This window comes from Sebastes fasciatus, chromosome 10 (genome assembly GCF_043250625.1).
Source record: "Sebastes fasciatus isolate fSebFas1 chromosome 10, fSebFas1.pri, whole genome shotgun sequence".
NCBI classification, from domain to species: Eukaryota; Metazoa; Chordata; class Actinopteri; order Perciformes; family Sebastidae; genus Sebastes; species Sebastes fasciatus.
This window is the reverse complement of record NC_133804.1, coordinates 11,390,287-11,407,501: the sequence shown is the minus strand read 5'-3', so window position 1 is coordinate 11,407,501 and position 17,215 is coordinate 11,390,287. Positions and strand designations below refer to the sequence as shown.

At 37.6% G+C, this 17,215-nt stretch overlaps 2 protein-coding genes across 2 annotated transcripts; one reads left to right on the top strand and one right to left on the bottom strand.

Annotated features, from left to right (window-relative positions):
- Window positions 1–98: 98 nt before the first annotated feature.
- med7 (mediator complex subunit 7) lies at window positions 99–4,302 on the bottom strand. The gene is made up of 2 exons (XM_074648080.1): window positions 4,160–4,302; window positions 99–1,146 (listed from the first exon to the last, which is right to left on the bottom strand). The coding sequence occupies exon 2, from the start codon at window positions 1,135–1,137 to the stop codon at window positions 373–375; it is 765 nt and encodes a 254-aa protein (XP_074504181.1). The 5' UTR covers window positions 1,138–1,146; window positions 4,160–4,302; the 3' UTR covers window positions 99–372.
- Window positions 4,303–5,412: 1,110 nt separating this feature from the next.
- Window positions 5,413–15,554, top strand: itk (IL2 inducible T cell kinase). The gene is made up of 17 exons (XM_074648079.1): window positions 5,413–8,140; window positions 8,298–8,402; window positions 8,519–8,600; window positions 8,717–8,842; window positions 9,073–9,110; window positions 9,591–9,742; window positions 9,855–9,920; window positions 10,005–10,059; window positions 10,520–10,599; window positions 10,904–11,046; window positions 11,225–11,299; window positions 12,659–12,827; window positions 12,911–13,127; window positions 13,212–13,276; window positions 13,405–13,523; window positions 14,525–14,682; window positions 14,801–15,554. The coding sequence occupies exons 1-17, from the start codon at window positions 7,838–7,840 to the stop codon at window positions 14,864–14,866; spliced, it is 2,019 nt and encodes a 672-aa protein (XP_074504180.1). The 5' UTR covers window positions 5,413–7,837; the 3' UTR covers window positions 14,867–15,554.
- Window positions 15,555–17,215: the final 1,661 nt, after the last annotated feature.

The window sequence follows — 17,215 nt, the reverse complement described above, 5'->3', positions numbered from 1 at the left end:
TGTGACAGCACTGAAAAGCTTTGTGAACATAACAGAATCATGGATATGATGCAGTTTCCCTAAAAACAGGTTTAATGAACACTACTGTGACCCAATGCACCCCTTCTGCAATTGGAAAATGTATTTATTGGTTTTATTACAAAAAGTGAAAGTTGGCACCCCAGTTCATCTGTGCAATATTTACATTCGTCAAATATCTTCACAGGAACTACTAATAATACCTACATAATGGCTTTCAGCTCCAGATAGGATTTCAGGCCAAGTGAAAACACAGCAGACATTTGCATACTTTAAGTTCAGCATACAAAAAACAAAAAACAAAACACAGTTTAGGTGTACAAAAACGAAACACGACTACTAAAAAATGAAAACTTAAGCTATTTCATCAATAATACTGCACATGGCGGAATCCTTGTCCCACATTTTGTGCCTCTTTGAAATAGGGGTGCTCTTGTCCTGGTGACCTGCTGCCATACAGCTGGCACCTGCGTCCTCTACATCCATTGGTTCAGTTTTCAGCCTGGGGGCCTGCCCAGAGGAACAACCACCACTAGCTGCTGCAGGCGCATTCCTCGTCCCATCACCAGCACCATCCGCACCCTCCATCTGTGGCAGGTCGTCGGGTAAGGAGGCGAGGCACCCCTGGATCATCTCCACCACCCTCTCCAGATGTTTCTGGAACCTCTCGGCAGTCTCAAGCCTCTGTCTCTTCTGCACCTCCATCATCACCCTCAATGTCTCCCTGGCTTGATGTGGCCTGTACTCATTTATCAGGTGGTGCAAATGAACAAACAGAAGCTTCAAGTCCTCCAGCTTCTCTTCGCGCTTTATACTGCCAGGGCTCTTGATGAGGATGTCCAGCAGATCCAGAAAGTTCACGAGAATGGACATGTTGAGCTTCTTGAGCTCCCGCTTGTGGTCAAACTGCATCGGATGGAGCCTCTCGATGCCTTGGCTCTCCAGTGGTCGGATGATGAGGTCATCACACTGGAACTGGTTGCCAAACATCATGTAGGTGTCTCTGATGGGTGGAGGTGGCTTAGGAGCCAGACCCTTGCGGATGTTTTCATCTGTGTACTCTTTGATGTACTGCATAGGTGGAGGAGGCAGGGCACTAACCTGCTGGGGTTCACCCATGATGCTCACCTGAAACAGTAACAAAAACATGTTAAATCAATCCAGAACAAGTTCTCCCTTCTTCTTAAATAAGAAATATTTTATATTTTGTACACCAGTAGTGGGTTTAAATACCTCTAAATGTTTCCTCTGTACAATTTAAACAGCAACATGCAAAGTGATTGTAATTGAAAGCAGTAGTCGTCTTATTCTTTAGGCCACAGAAAACGTAGCATACTATCATAAAAACATGCTGTATCATAAGTTTTCAAAAAGATAAGATAAGATATTCCTTTATTAGTCCCGCAGGGGGGAAATTTGCAGTGTAAAGCAGCAAAGGGGATAGTGCAGAAAACAGATGCATCAGCTAACACAGTAGAAAAAGAGCTTAACAAAGTGTAAAAAAATATGAACCATTTAAATAGAAGAAAGTATAAAAATAGAAGTATATACAGTATTGACAATAAACAGACTATTAACAAAATTGCACAAGAAAAAAAGTTATATGTCTAAAGGCAAGCAAATGTTACACAAGTTCAGACAAGTTGTGTAACACCCCAGTACTTTTATAACAGCAATATGCAATTATCAATAGTACAAGCACTCATTACAAAGAGTGGTCACTTTCAGTATTGAAAACTTATAAAATTAGTTTTAGTAAATTATTAAAGCAGTAATGTGTCAGTAAGCTTAACTTTTATTGACGTGGCCAGTCCAGTAGTTTTGCCTTACTTTATATACACCTGAGTATTTTAATTTACAGTGATACGATCTGTTTCTTGAGCTTCTCATAGGTTTAGTATGCAAACATATTAATCTACAAACTACTACTACAAATCTACTGTGACTGCAGCTGTCACAAAAGAACATAAAGGATTAAAAAATATATATATATATTTAACTTTAATGTTGTGGAGTAAAACCATTGCACAACTTGAATAATGTAACGTTAGGTTACTCCGCTTATGCAAGGCAAGGCAGCTTATTTGTATAGCACATTTCAGCAACAGGGCAATTCAAAGTGCTTTACATAAACATTCAAGAACATTGCGACAAAGTGCAAAAGAACATTATGACATAATTAAAACAGTTATAAAACCATTAAAGATTAGAAAATAAAAACAAGCTAAAAATAAAAGCTAGGATAGAAGCTAAAATAGAATAAAACACACAGGAGTAAAAGCTCTAGTAAAGTATAAGATCATTATCTGGTTTAATAAAAGGCAGTAGCAGCAAACAGGGAAGTGTTAAGCTTCGATTTAAAAGAACTCAGAGTTGGAGCGGTCCTGCAGTTTTCTGGGAGCTTGTTCCAAATATTTGGTGCATAAAAACTTAACGCTGCTTCTTCTGCATGTTTAGTTCTGACTCTAAGGGGACACCACGCAGACCTGATCCAGATGACCTGAGAGGTTTGGATGGTTCATAACATAGCAGAAGTTCAGAAATGTATTTTGGCCCCTAAACCATTTAGTGCTTTGTAAACCAGCAGCAGTATTTTGAAATCAATTATCTGAGAGACAGGGAGCCAGTTAAGTGACCTCAGAACTGGACTGATATGATCCACAGTCTTTGTCTTAGTGAGGACTCTAGCAGCAGCGTTCTGAATCAGCTGCAGCTGTCTGATCCATTTTTTAGGAAGACCAGTAAAGACGCTGTTACAGTAGTCAAGTCGGCTGAAGATAAATGCATGGACTAGTTTTTCCAAATCCTGCTAAGACATCAGTCCTCTAATTCTTGCTATATTCTTCAGGTGATAGAAGGCTGTCTTTGTAATTATATAGGGTGTAAGGAGCTCAGTGATGTAGCTTGATTGCCAAAACATGCAGAGCTTTAAAGTTAATGATAATAAAATAAATTCTAAATTTGACAGGCAACCAGTGAAGTGCAGCTAAAACCATTGCGGTTGTATGCAAACATATTAATCTATACACTACTACTACAAAATCTATTGTGACTGCATCTGTCACAAAAAAACATAAAAGGAGTTTAAAAAAAAACCACAAAATATTTAACTTTAATGTTGTGGAGTATAATTATTACATTGCACAACTGGAATAATGTAACGTTAGGTCAAGAAAAACGCTATATGTCTAAAGGCAAGTTGTGTAACACCCCAGTACATTTAGTACAGCAATATGCAAGTATCAATAGTACAAGCACTCATTACAAAGAGTGGTCACTTTCAGTATTGAAAACTTATAAAATTAGTTTCAGTAAATTATTTAAGCAGTAATGTGTAAGTAAGCTTAACTTTTATTGACGTGGCCAGTCCAGTAGTTTTGCCTAACTTTTATATACACCTGAGTATTTTAATAGATAGAATAGAATAGAATAGAAAGCTTTATTGTCATTGTATTAAATACAATGAGATTCACAGTTGCCACTTCTGGTCAGTGCTTTAAAAACAAATACTTGACAAGACTAAACGAGGCAGATAAAACATAACAGGTAAAACACACATATTTATTAATAATAATAATAATAATAATAATGTACAGTGATACGATCTGTTTCGTGAGCTTCTCATATGTTTTTTATGCAAACATACAACAAATCGACTGTGACTGCAGCTGTCACACAAAAAAACACAACATATTTAACTTTAATGTTGTGGAGTAAAATCATTACATTGCACAACTGGAGTAATGTAACGTTAGGTTACTCTGTTAACGTTAAGGTACCAGTAAAGTTACCTTAAAATTGTGCCTATTTAAATGCATTACTTTGCTTTTGTAGACAACCGAGGCAACATTTATCTGCTTCCACTCGCAGCAGCAGCAAGATCTAACTAACTAACGTTAACTAAGAACAAAGTTAGCCTGCTAGTCGTCAGTAATAGACATGTATTTACGTTATTGTATGTGTAACGTTACTCGACAACTAGACGCTGCGGTGTAGAGAAACCGGAGCTAACTAGTTAGCTCTGTAGCTAGCGTTGTGCTAGCAGTACTTCTGCTAACCAACGCTAGCGGTAGTTATCATATAGGTACCACAAACTAACAAAATAAGCCAATAAAAGAACAGCGGTAATACTTCTACATACCTCTTAAATGACTCCCTCAGTTACTGGATGTAGACTTTAGATATGAAATGTCAGAGAGGAGTCTACTCGGACGGTTAGCTCATGACTAGCTTATCTGCTAACATTAGTGATGTGTAGTCACGAACGAGCTGGTTCAAAGAGCCGGCTCTTTTAAGTGAACGATAAGATAAGATGAACCTTTATTAATCCCCGGAAGGAAACTCAGGTGTCAAAGCAGCAACATCAGCAAACAGAGTGAAAAACAGGAGAGGTATAAAGGTATACAAAAATTATAAAAACAATAATAGAGATATAAAAGATACAGAGTGAACATAGTGTATGCAGTCCGTCAATAAATAAATGTAGTATGTGCAATAAATAAATGTAATATGTACATGTGCGCAGTCTATAAAGTGGTATATAGGATGTATAGTGTAAGTAAGTGTGAAGTGCGCCAGTGGTTAGAGTCCAAGATGGTTGCAGATAGTGCATGTTTAAAGTCCTAATAGTTCTCATATGAGGGTCAGCCTTGAGTTGATAAGAGCCGGCTCCCGTCCGAGAGCCGTTTTTTTTTCTTTAATTAATTCAAGGCAGAATGATAGAACGAAGTTCTCCGCGCCACGGGCACTCCATGCATGACTGTGACTGAATGTTGTGTTAATGATGTCCGTGCGACCAATTAGGTGATGACATACGAGAATCATACCATCAAGCAGGGAGGGGCGAGGGTGCGCGGCGCGCTGACGGTCTACAGGTACAGAGCAGGAGGAAGAGGAGGAGAGAAAGAGAGAGAGAGGAGTGCGGTGCCCGAATAGCAGACAAGATGAGTGACAGTTGGAAACGAATCAGCATGTAAAATTACGGTATTCTGGAAATTATAAGGTTTAGTATAATTATATTGAATAATTTAAGTGATATATGTGCACACATACTAATCATAGGTCAAAACAGCTAAAATTAAATTTGGCTGAATTATAAAAGGCAGAAGTGGTAAAATGGAGAGCCGTTTGGGAGTCGAAAGAGCCGGCTCTTCTTGGTGAGCTGAGCCAAATGATCTGGCTCACTAAAAAGAGCCTGAATTCCCATCACTAGCTTCCATTCACTGACATGAACGTTCGTCTCTGAGCCTTCCCATTGGCTGAACTGTCCTCGTGACACTTTTTGGGCGTGCTGATTGGACAGTACCTGAGGATCAAACTGAACGCTGATTGGTCGTAATATTTAGAAGTGTGACAGCTTGTTTTTGTAGTATTTGATAAAAAGCTTGATTCTTCAAACAAATGGTGGTGGTTGAGATACAACGTAAAAAAAGGTAAGCTTCTTTTTACGGCATAATTTGCAGCTTAGTGATTAGAAAACATTTCTGTCCCCTATAATAATAAAAAAGTACATTTAACTTAGACTACACCAAATATTTTTCCAGCTAAAACTGCCTTCTTATAAACAAAAACCTATAATAATAATGATAATAATAATTGTTTATTTATAGGGCACTTTTTTAAGAATCTTTTTACGGCATAATTTTTTACAATAATTACCTGTTTTTTTTAAATTTTTTTACAGTAATTACCTGTTCACTAAGGCCTATGATCTCAGCTGACTCTTCCTACACATCACTCTTTTAATTACTTAGCTATAGTTTCTCCTCTGGGTTATTCATTAGTATGATTTTGTGTGCCCCCTTTGTAAAGCTTCCTTGGGTTTCTGAAAGGCGCTATATAAGTCCAATTTATTATTATTATTATCATTATTATTATAATTTGTAGCTTGTTGATAAGAAAACATTTCTGTCCCCTATAATAATAATAAAAAGTTAATTTAACTGCTAACTTAACGTTTGTTTCTGACGCACGTTTTAAATTACTTTTGTTGTCATTGCTATACTTTTAGACTACACCAAATATTTTTCCAGCTAAAACTGTCTTCTTATAAACAAAAAGCTACAATAATAATAATAATAATGATAACAATAATAATTGTTTATTTATAGGGCACTTTTCAAGCAAGAAGCACAAAGTGATTTCCAGAGTTAGAAAAATAAAAGACAATGGCACATAACCATCATTAAAACAGTTGCCTGAGGTAAACAATTAGTGTTAAAAAAGTAAACTCAATAAAATAATTGAAAATACAGAAATTAGCAATGTAAATTTGACATCTTACATCTTAAATGGATTAGCTGTTAAGAAAAGACATTCTGTAAAAAAATAAAGGGTATTCAGAGATTATTTTCCTAAAACAATATGTGTAGGTATATTAAGGCCATTTTAATTCACCTTAAGAATGTAATTGTTTTTAAAGTGAGTAATATGATAGGCTACAGCTTTAAAAATAAAGACAGTCTGTTGGACATTAATATATAAAGTCCATGATTCTGACTCTGTTAAATCTCCAATACAAAATTATATATAAAACTTTCCACATTTTTATGTTAATGACAGTGTAGACATTTAAATGCTCCGATTTGACTACATTAATTTACATTTCCCCATCCACAGCAGACAGGCTCCTTTATAAAGAGGCTGAAAGTTTATTTAGAAATTTAGTTAAATATTTAATTTTTTTACTAATTTCATAAAATAACCTAATGAGAATATGTTAGATACAATATTGCACAGTTAAAATTTTCAAAGGAAATAATATAAATTATAATAAATATAATAACAGAAATACACATAATATAATCAAAATATTTTTACCCCTTATAAATGTAAACATGTTTTATTTTTTTAATCCCCTCAACTCTGACATTGTCTTCATTTGTCTACCTATTCCTTTCAACAAAAAAGCACCTTATCTTCAGTGAGAATTGATCCAGACCAGATGGTAGTCCGTTCTCATCCAAAGTTTTTATGCAGACTAAATTGTAGGAACAGTTTTCCTGATGGTGGTGCTATAGCATCCATCTTAATCTTCCATGTTTTGTGAGGATGAATTGTTTCATTTTTAAACGCTCTAGCTTTCTAAAATTCTACTCTCTAGCTCTTACCATTATTACTGAACGCAATCCAAAAATCACCCTTTTTCCCCTCATGATTACTGAAACCCAACCCTATTTTTGCTTGGAGCTAAAAATCAACATTGTTTTTCTAACAATTACAATCTGTTTCTATTTGTGTGTGATTACCGTAAGGGACAGAGAAAGAGAAAGAGATTAAAAGAAGCAAAGAAAACTGAAACCTTCTCACAGGGGCTGTAGGCTATACAGTAAAAGCAGAGACAGACATGATGACAGTGAGGCTTAGTCAAAGAAACGAGGCAAAACAACATTATATAACTGAAAACACCTCTCCAAAATATTCATTATGGCTGCAACAATTGCAGAATTACCTTGCATTGCCTGAAACCTCAGTTTTAAAACACAGTAGAAAGAACTGTCATTCTGTTTTCAAGTAAATTTAAAGTGTTCACAAGGTGTTGTTTTGATAGTTTATGCTAAAAATATAAAAAATAAATTAACACCTTTGGTAAATCTTTACATTTTTACCCAAACTTGGTGCCACTACCAGAATAACTTATTACCTTAAAGGTGCATATTTTGATGGAAAATGTTCAAAAGAATCACCCTCCTACAACTGCACACTGACTTATTGCAACATAGTTAGTGAAAGTACATGTGAGTGCTTGTACAGTGTGTGTGTGTGTGTGTGTGTGTGAGTGTGTGTGTGTTCATAAGCACAACCCATTTCATGCCGTAGGATGTGGTTTACCGAGTGCAACAACTTTATGCCGGAAGCTCCACGGCTTCTATCAACTTATCATCCACTGTTTTTTTTTTGCGTGTCACTGCGAGGTACTCAGTCTCTCTCCAGAATCCAAAAGCCACCAGTGTTTGTCATCATAGTGTCGTTCGTAGCTGTTACCATGTTCCCCAGGGTGATTTTGAAGGGGACTATGATTAAGAAATCTCAACAAAAGAAGAGAACGTCACCGTGCAACTACAAGGAGAGGTTCTTTGTATTGGACACTCAAGACCTGAAATATTCGGAACGCCGCCCCGGGGTAAGTATGCACTTCTTCCACGAATATGCTGGATTTAAATTTGAAATTATGCAATCTGGAGGCTGTGAATCTTGCCTTTAGAGAAAACAAACTATCATATGAATCACATCCATGGTGTGTATACAGCACACATGAAGTTAAAATCTTGTTCTTCCAGAAAAAGCCCATGCTGAAAGGTTGCATCGAGCTGTCCAGAATCAAGTGTGTGGAGATTGTGTGTAGCGATTACCCCATACCATGCAACTATAAGTACCCTTTTCAGGTGAGGTTATACATAATAAAGAAATATAGTGTTATATGCAGTATGTGTGATTAAGCATGTAGTATAAGTATGACATAATACACAAACAAATTTCTCAAATGCAAATGTCTCTGCAGGTTTTTCACAACAACCACTACCTCTACGTTTTCGCCCCGGACAATGATTGCCGTCAGAGATGGGTCAGAGCTCTTAAAGAGGGTAAGCAATGTTATAGCACGTCACACTTCAGACAAAGATGGCGGTGCAACAAATTATTGTGATCCCCTTCAAAAGCTTGATATTTCAAACTATTTCTTTTATTCTGTCTGATATAGAAACAAAGAGAAACAATTTGGTTGCAAAATACCACCCAAATTTCTGGATGGAGGGGAAATGGAAATGCTGCCAACAAACAGAGAAGCTGGCAGCAGGTTGTCATGTATACGACCCAGTGGGTTATGGTTCGTATCATTTCTTCGCTACTCTTTGTTTCGTATATATATTTCCATCAAGGCCTCAAGTCTAATTTGTGTATTTGATTTAACCTGACATTCTAATAATGTAAAGCGCTGTGATTTTTCTAATATGAATCTTGATCTACATTTAGTAGTGTTACATAACTCGGCATTCTACAAAATCCAGTTGGATGTACCAAAAACATTCTCCAACTGCTTTTTTTCTTATTCCACAGCTTCTAAAAAGCCACTTCCCCAACTCCCGGATCCACAGGTACCACTTTCTGAAGCATAAATAACATGAAAATTATTGTTGTATTAGTAACTTAACACTGTTGAAAATACAGGAGGGAAGAAAAAAGTACTTTCTTGATATTTATTCTGTTGCTTGTACGTTACCATTGCACCTGGGGTTTGGGCACAGATGATTTTGCAGCTCTGTTTGTTATCTCGTATTGCTTATATCCCGTGATCGCAAGGCCTCCTCTATAGCTGACAATTTGATGCTTGTTGTAAAACATAATATGCTTATTGTTCAATCTAATATAACCCAAATAGCGTTGTGATTTAGTGTCATGTCTTTTCCGTGACACTTCTGTAAAACATTTTGTGTGTTTAAAAGTATTACACACAAAATATATTACTAAAACAGAAGAGATTGTTGCTTTGGAATTCATATACCACAATAATATCAATTACTGTGTTTTGTTTAGATTTTTAGATGCAGTTTTCTTTTTTTTTTCATCTCTGTCAGATGGAACTGCATGATGAAGGAGGGAGGACGGTCATCGCTCTGCAGGACTACACACCGCTCGGAGACGACGACCTGCCCCTTCAGAAAGACCAGGAGTACACCCTGATCAACAGCTCCCACTCTGAATGGTGGGCCGTAGAGGATAACAAGAGGTAAGGCACATACACATCCCAGGCTTAGTAACAACTTTCACTTAAAATAAAAGCACTTTTTCTATAGTATGAATGTATGATTAATGTATATTTTTTTCTGACCCCTCATCAGGAACACAGGCTTTGTACCCAGTACTTACGTAGCTATAAAATCTGGCAACAACTTCCAGAGATTTGAGTGAGTTTGATTTCATTTACATTGTTAACATTGTTCTGTCCTCTACACAGTTCATTTATTGGTGGTTAATTTGTCTTTTCACAGATGGTACAACAGAAACATAACCAGAGGGAGAGCAGAGGATTTGTTAATGCAACAGGTAAAAAAGCAATGCCAGTGTTCAAGGAAACCAGTAATTCATTCCATGTTCTTCCAGTCATGTTTTGACAGAAAAACAACCTCCAAATAATAATAATTGTGCTGATAATTAGCAGGATGTTGCTCCCGTGTGACGCAGAGCACTTTTGCTGTGACTGTGCCACCTACGGCAGTCTCGCATTTGCAAAAAATTAATGCACCTGCACAACAAGAATGTGAGAAGACATGGGAAATGAAAAAATTGGTCTCACAACCACAGTGTTTCCTACAGTGTTGAATTTCCTGCCGTGAAGTGTTTTGCTAAGTTTTGCAAGCGGGAGGCGGAACAGCTATCCATCATCTCTTACTCGAAACGACTGCTAGGCCAGCTCTGATGTCAGCTTTCAGATTAGACGAACATCAATAAACAGGTCTAACAGTACAAATGCAATGTTTGATTTGGATGTGGTTTCCACTTTCAGGGAAAAGAAGGTGCATTCATGGTGCGTGACTCGAGACAGGCCGGAGTTTACACGGTGTCAGTCTTCACCAAAGCACCGGGGTAATTTTACTTCCTTCTTGCATTTTTATTTGGTACAAATAATGACATGATTAGCAGATAATATGGTGCTAAATATAGATACATCTGATATACTTGATGACATCTTTGTTTTAAATAATTAGATGCTCCAGAATAACAGGTAATAATAGGTTCGACACGCCTGGTGTATATTTAGAATGAACATGACTTGAAATCAATAGCTTTTTTCCTCATATTCTGTTTATTGTAATTTAAAGTGAACATTTCACGCTTAAAATGCTCACTTTGCTCATTTGTGTGATTTGTTGCTCTTTGTTGCCTTCAGGTCTAATGGGGAGAAGAATCCGAGAGTGAAACATTACCAAATTAGACAGACAGAAGCAGGAGAGGGCAGATTTTACCTGGCAGAGAAATACCTGTTCAGCACCATTCCTGAGCTCATCCATTACCACCAGCACAATGCTGCCGGTAAGTGTGCTGCCTTTCCGCATGCAACAGTATTAATAGTATTAACACAATAAAAACAGATGTCAAAGAGGAAGATCAGCTGATTTAACAGCTCAACATTGTAACAAAGGGATATTGTTTTGTATGTATTTGTATGTATTATATGTATTTTCATGTCTGTGTGTCATCTGTGTGGCAGGCCTGATAACGCGTCTGAGACACCCTGTGTCTCAGGAGGGAGGCTGCTCTCAGGACATTGCCGATCCCTTGAAAGGTTAGCAGACGTATACTCTTGTTTAAATGGATCAACTGGTTGAACTGGAGCTCAAAACAATAAGAACTCAATGATGAACATCTGGTTTTTGATGACCTCTAGTGGTCCTCACGGAAGTATACTACTCACTCAAGGTGCGTTCACTACACCCTGACAATTATCTGTCTGTTTGGTGTTGTGCAACAAACCTGGAACTTTCATAATTCTTTAATTATAATGAATAAAAGTAATATTGTTATTTATCTTAATGCGAGGCACCCCCGAGTAAAAACATTATTTTACATGCTCTGGTCAATTTTGAGATTTTGGGCTATTTTGCTTCCATAACTTTATTTCAGACTAGTGGAAAGAAATACACATTTAGATGTTTATTTTACTTAATTTTGTCTATTTGTGTCTGTAGATTTATCCTAAATTCACCAAAAGTTAGCATTAGATAATGCCTTATTTGCATATTTAAACATAACATTTCTGGAAACTTGTAATACAAAAAAATAATTGTTGCAACGTAAGTAATCAACTGTTTCATGGTGATGTCTATTAGTTACTCTTTTTTTTTTTTACCATATTCACCTGTAGTGTCTTAAAAATGTATGAAATTTTACAATACATATCTTCAAAGGCGGTTTTCTCTCATACTCAGAGCCCGAAATCTCTATTTCAGTATCGATTACATCCACCAAACTTTCCGGTTTCATTCCTACCTTCTGAAGGTTTTTACAGAGTGACTTGTTCATATATCATTCTAGCTATTCTATATATTTTTTTTTTATAGCTGTTGTCAGTATTACAGTATTTTCTGATTTATGGAGTGATAAAAAGAGATATCCAAAATTCTCTCAGTAAAAACCTTTGACTCTAATATGTCAACAAAATGAAACAAGAATTTTGAACTTGGCTTTATTTAATGTTCAGATTTCTGTTCTGGAAATGTATCTGAATTAGCACATATTTGATAAGATAATGCCTCATTTGCATAGTTAAACATACATTTCAGAAAACCTTCAATACAAAAAATAGTTTCATGTTAATACCTATTATTAGTTTTTTATATTCACTTTTAGTGAATTTGACTTTTGTTGACTTTGATGTGTCAACAAAATTAAACAAGAATTTTGAACCTGGCTTCATTCAATGTTCAGATTTCTGTTCGTAAAATGTACGCAAATGAGCATATATTTGATAAAATAATGCCTCATTTGCATATTTAAACATACAATCTGTAAAAACGTGTAATACAAAAAATAATTGTCTAATGTACGTAATCAACTGGGGAAGTGTAATGGTGGTGTCTATTAGTTAAAATCTTAAAACAAGATAATCTGTGTTGTTGTTCACCATCGTTTTGCTGTTCAACAGATCAGTGGGAGGTGAACCCCGAGGAGCTGACCCTGGGTCAGGAGTTAGGCGTCGGCCAGTTTGGGGTGGTGCTGGAAGGGCGGTTGAGGGACAAGAAGGTGGCAGTGAAGATGATAAAAGAAGAGTGCATGTCGGATGAGGAATTCAAAGAAGAGGCGCGAGTCATGATGTAAGTGCACTTCATAAAGTTGCCTCATGTTGTTCTGGCAGAATGAACCATAGCTTATGTATATGTCTGTGTGTTTTAAACAGGAAATTGTCCCATTGTAAGCTGGTCCAGCTGTACGGCGTGCGCACCCAGTGCTCTCCCATGTGTCTGGTGTTTGAGTTCATGGACAATGGCTGTCTGTCAGACTACCTGCGAGCCAGGAAAGGGCGTCTGTCTCAGGACCTGATGCTGGGGATGTGTCTGGACGTCAGTGAGGGGATGGCTTACCTGGAGACCTCCAACTTCATCCACAGAGATCTGGTAAAGCAACAGATCAGAACTGTTTATGATGCACTATTGTGTCTCAGCTCAGTTAGAGTTAATCCTTCCTCTGTTCATCTGCAGGCTGCCAGGAACTGTCTCGTTTCAAAGAACAATGAGGTGAAGGTATCTGATTTCGGTATGACAAGGTATGCGTTCTACTGAATCTTTGTCTTGTCCTCTATATTATGCAGAGTTTTTTAATCACAATATTTATTATGTTTTTAGCTTACATCTGCAGCTGAATAATGATGTGTGTCTGCTCTCCGTACTGTAGATTTGTGCTTGATGATCAGTACACGAGCTCCCAGTGCTCCAAGTTCCCTGTCAAGTGGTCGGCCCCGGAGGTCATCAAGTACTGCAAGTTCAGCAGCAAGTCCGACGTCTGGTCATTCGGTGGGTCTATCTCTGTGCCTTTCATTTATTTTGTTTGTGTGTCTGACTTGCTGTCTTCATAGTCATACAACTTTATTTGAACCATTTATACATTTGAGATATAGCTTTCACAGGAAAACAGCAGGTCTCGGGAGTTTTGCCGGCTGGTTGACTACACATCAAAATCATCCGTGTTTCCCTGATAGTACATCCACTCTGGCGTTCTCTGCTATAGTGAGCTAAACCGGAAGCTAAACACGACTGCAATTATTTGAAACCCACAGTTCGAGGCAATTTCAAGACACAGATGTTTGTAACTTGTGAAGAAAAAGCAACAGAAGTGTAAAAAGCATTGGGCCTTTTTTAAATTGAATATGTTTCATTGATTTATTACTTTGTACATGTACACGTGTGCACATGTGCCAAAGACCGCAAGTATTGCTGGCTATTTTCATGGAGCGATGCCATCTAGTGGATTTGCAGTGATCTCTGCAGTGAGAAGTTAATACTGTTAGGACCATCGCCAAAAACAGTAGTTTAAACTAGCAAGCAACATATTGACCTGGCACGGACAGTTTCCTGGGACAAGATCCCCAACGGATGCATAATATAGTGTGGTTAAAATGTATATGTTTAATTGCAACTTCTACACAAAAACTGGCTGAGTAAAAAATATCTCACAGGACAAAAATAACAAACTGTTTTAAGTACCAGGGACGATTTCTCCTTTTTTTGTCGTAAGTTGGTGGACAATGCAAGACTGCATGTAGCTGAAAAGTACTGCTAAATGGATATTGCTCTAAAAAGCAGTCTATAATTAAACCATCAGTCAGTCCTTCTACTTTTGGTGAAGCTTGTCATAATCATTCATGTAAAAAATAGCTTAAACGGAACAACAACAAACATGCAAATGATTAACCAGACACACAAGAACTCATTTTGGTTTGTCTGCATCATTTAAAAGGTTAACTGACCAACAGCTTATTCTATAACTGGAGTCTCTCTCTTCCCCCGTTGCTCAGGTGTGCTCATGTGGGAGGTGTACAACGAGGGCCGTCTTCCCTACGAGAACCGAACTAATGCTCAAGTGGTGGAGTCCCTGAACACGGGCCTGAGGCTCCTGAAGCCACGCTTGGCCCCAGACGTCATCCACCCGCTCATGGAGTGGTGCTGGAAGGAGGTGGGCATGGGAACTGAACGTATTCCCTAATAGAAGAACTTCTGACATACAAAACACACAGACAGCAAAACTCTTTGTAATAATAATAATGCTTTTGTTTTCATGCTCTCATTCTCAGAAACCAGAAGATCGTCCATCCTTTGCTCTCCTCTTGCATGAGCTGGCCTCCCTCTCAGACCTGTGAAGATGAGATCTGAGGTTGATTAGAATAGTTCTATTTATTTTATTTATTGATTTATTACCAATTGCTTGTCAAATGTTTTTCCAATGTCATTTTTTTGGTTAAAATGATTACAAAACACAAGACAGCTTCAAATTCCTGGATTTTGCACTTTATCTGTTTCATACCTTTATATGCAGTCTCTTTCTGAGAAGGCTCACACAGTCCATTCACACGGCTACCAGCTGCTTACTGCTGGTTCATGTTAAGGTTTCACATATTCTGTAAGGTCTCTGTACATTATACACATGAGATGATTGTGCTGTTTAACCCACTGTAAAGGATAAACCCTAATTTCCCATGTTTCTGTGTCTAAGTGACTGATGGGGCAATTCCAATGTCAAAAAGAACTTTTTATTTCTCTGTAGGATCCTTTCCATAACGTTGTCAGACACTTATACTAACAATCTGAGCCTTGTCAGTGGCAAAAACAAGCACTGTTAGTGGACATTCATTGACGGTGCCAGGTTGCCCTGAGCGATCACATTGCAGCCTGTTTAGCGGCTGGTGGCTGCAGCGTTCACCCTCAATACTGGACCAATTTCAGAAATTGTTGCCCCCATTAGTCACTTGGACACAAAAACGTGAAAATAGGCTCCAGGTTGAAAAATACCGAAGTTACCCTTTAATTAAATGGATTCATTGTCATTAATCATTGTACATGTTTTTTTTCCTCATACGCTTTCAGCATATTTTCAGCACTACAATAATGGAACTGTTCAGTATTTGTCCTCCAAAATGTCACTGTTATATGGCCCAATTCCCTCCAGAAGAAAAAAATGCAGTTTAGATATGATCACACATAACTGGAAATGTAAAAAAAAAAATGCTAATAACAAACTATCATTACTGGGAAAAATTGAACATGTATGTAGGATTACAACATAACAGGTGAATAATCAGTATCAGTATGTCGGTCAACCGAGCCAGGCGTTCTGCTCTGCAGGTGTAGTGGCCAAACATGGAACTGCAGGTCACACAATGCTCTCTGGCTCAGAAAGATCTACACACTGTCACAACATATCTGGTAGACCTACCAAGTCAAAGGTAGACCTTAAAATATCCATTACAAGAGAAAACGATATGTTAAAGACAATTTCCTGAGCACCACATATATCTAAATGACTATTTCATTCTCTAGAGCCTAGAGTGCTTCTCATGTGGGCCAGCTGTTAGGAAAGTGGAGCCACAGAAAAAGACAAAGCACATGGATTAAGGGCACATATGTGGTAGTAGGAAGACTTCCTTATGCATGAGATCCTTTCATTTCAGTAATTTGGCATTAAGTGTTGAGTGCATCCATGCAGCCTGCCACTTAACCAACAATAACATCTTGATAATGATAATAATTGAATATGTGGGTAGCCTTTAGGTGTACAGTGCATGTATAATATCACCATTCACAATTGTAAACGTAAACATTCGAAATGTGTCCCAGTTTACTTCCTGTTAGTGTATGTGAATAACATAAACTGGCAGGAAGTAAACATAGACCCAAGCTGTTGCCTAGCAATGCAAGTCCGCTGAAACGGTCTATAGCCTACATCTATTCCACACATTTGAAATAATGAAATGCTTTTTTTTTTTTCAAACAAATATACGCACAAGCTAAACAAAATTTCAACTTTAGGTTCAATTAAGAATAAAATGAGTAGTGGGGCAATATGGCCCCAATAACATCTTGTCCTTAGAGGTCTGAGATGACGATAATTTAATGTGGTCCGATATCAGCACTGTATATTTTTGGTTTTAATTAAAACAGTATTGTCTCACATACCGTATATCTTTAAAAATCATATGCAAAAAAAAAACTACACTAGCATCACAGATACACTATAGGCTAATCCCTATAAAGTGTTGGCCAACCAGGAAGTTAGCATCGCCCTGGTTTACTCAACAAAAGGCCAAAGGGATTTTTCCATCGGGTTTTGGATTATTGCAGAAAATAAGCTCCGTGGCGAACAAATGTTTGTGATACTTACACGTTTTGTTCAGCAATATAATCTCTTGTGTGAGTGCAATCGCCAGAATAAAAAGCTAGCGTTAGGCTGTAAACAAACTACACCACGGTCGCATGAACTCGAGTATACAGTACACAACAAGGCTGTAAAGGTGGAGGAGTCAGTGTGATGACATTTTGTAGTCTCATTTAGCCACTTAGTAACCGCCTTTTGTAAGACATATAAAGGCTTCAAAATTTTAAAAAAAGTAACTGCAGCATTGCTACTTTTGGCTGAGTTTTCTCTTCCATTCTCCAGTAAACGTGCGGCGGCGACCCGCTTTGAGTTCAGGCTGGTGCGCGCCAAGGGTAGA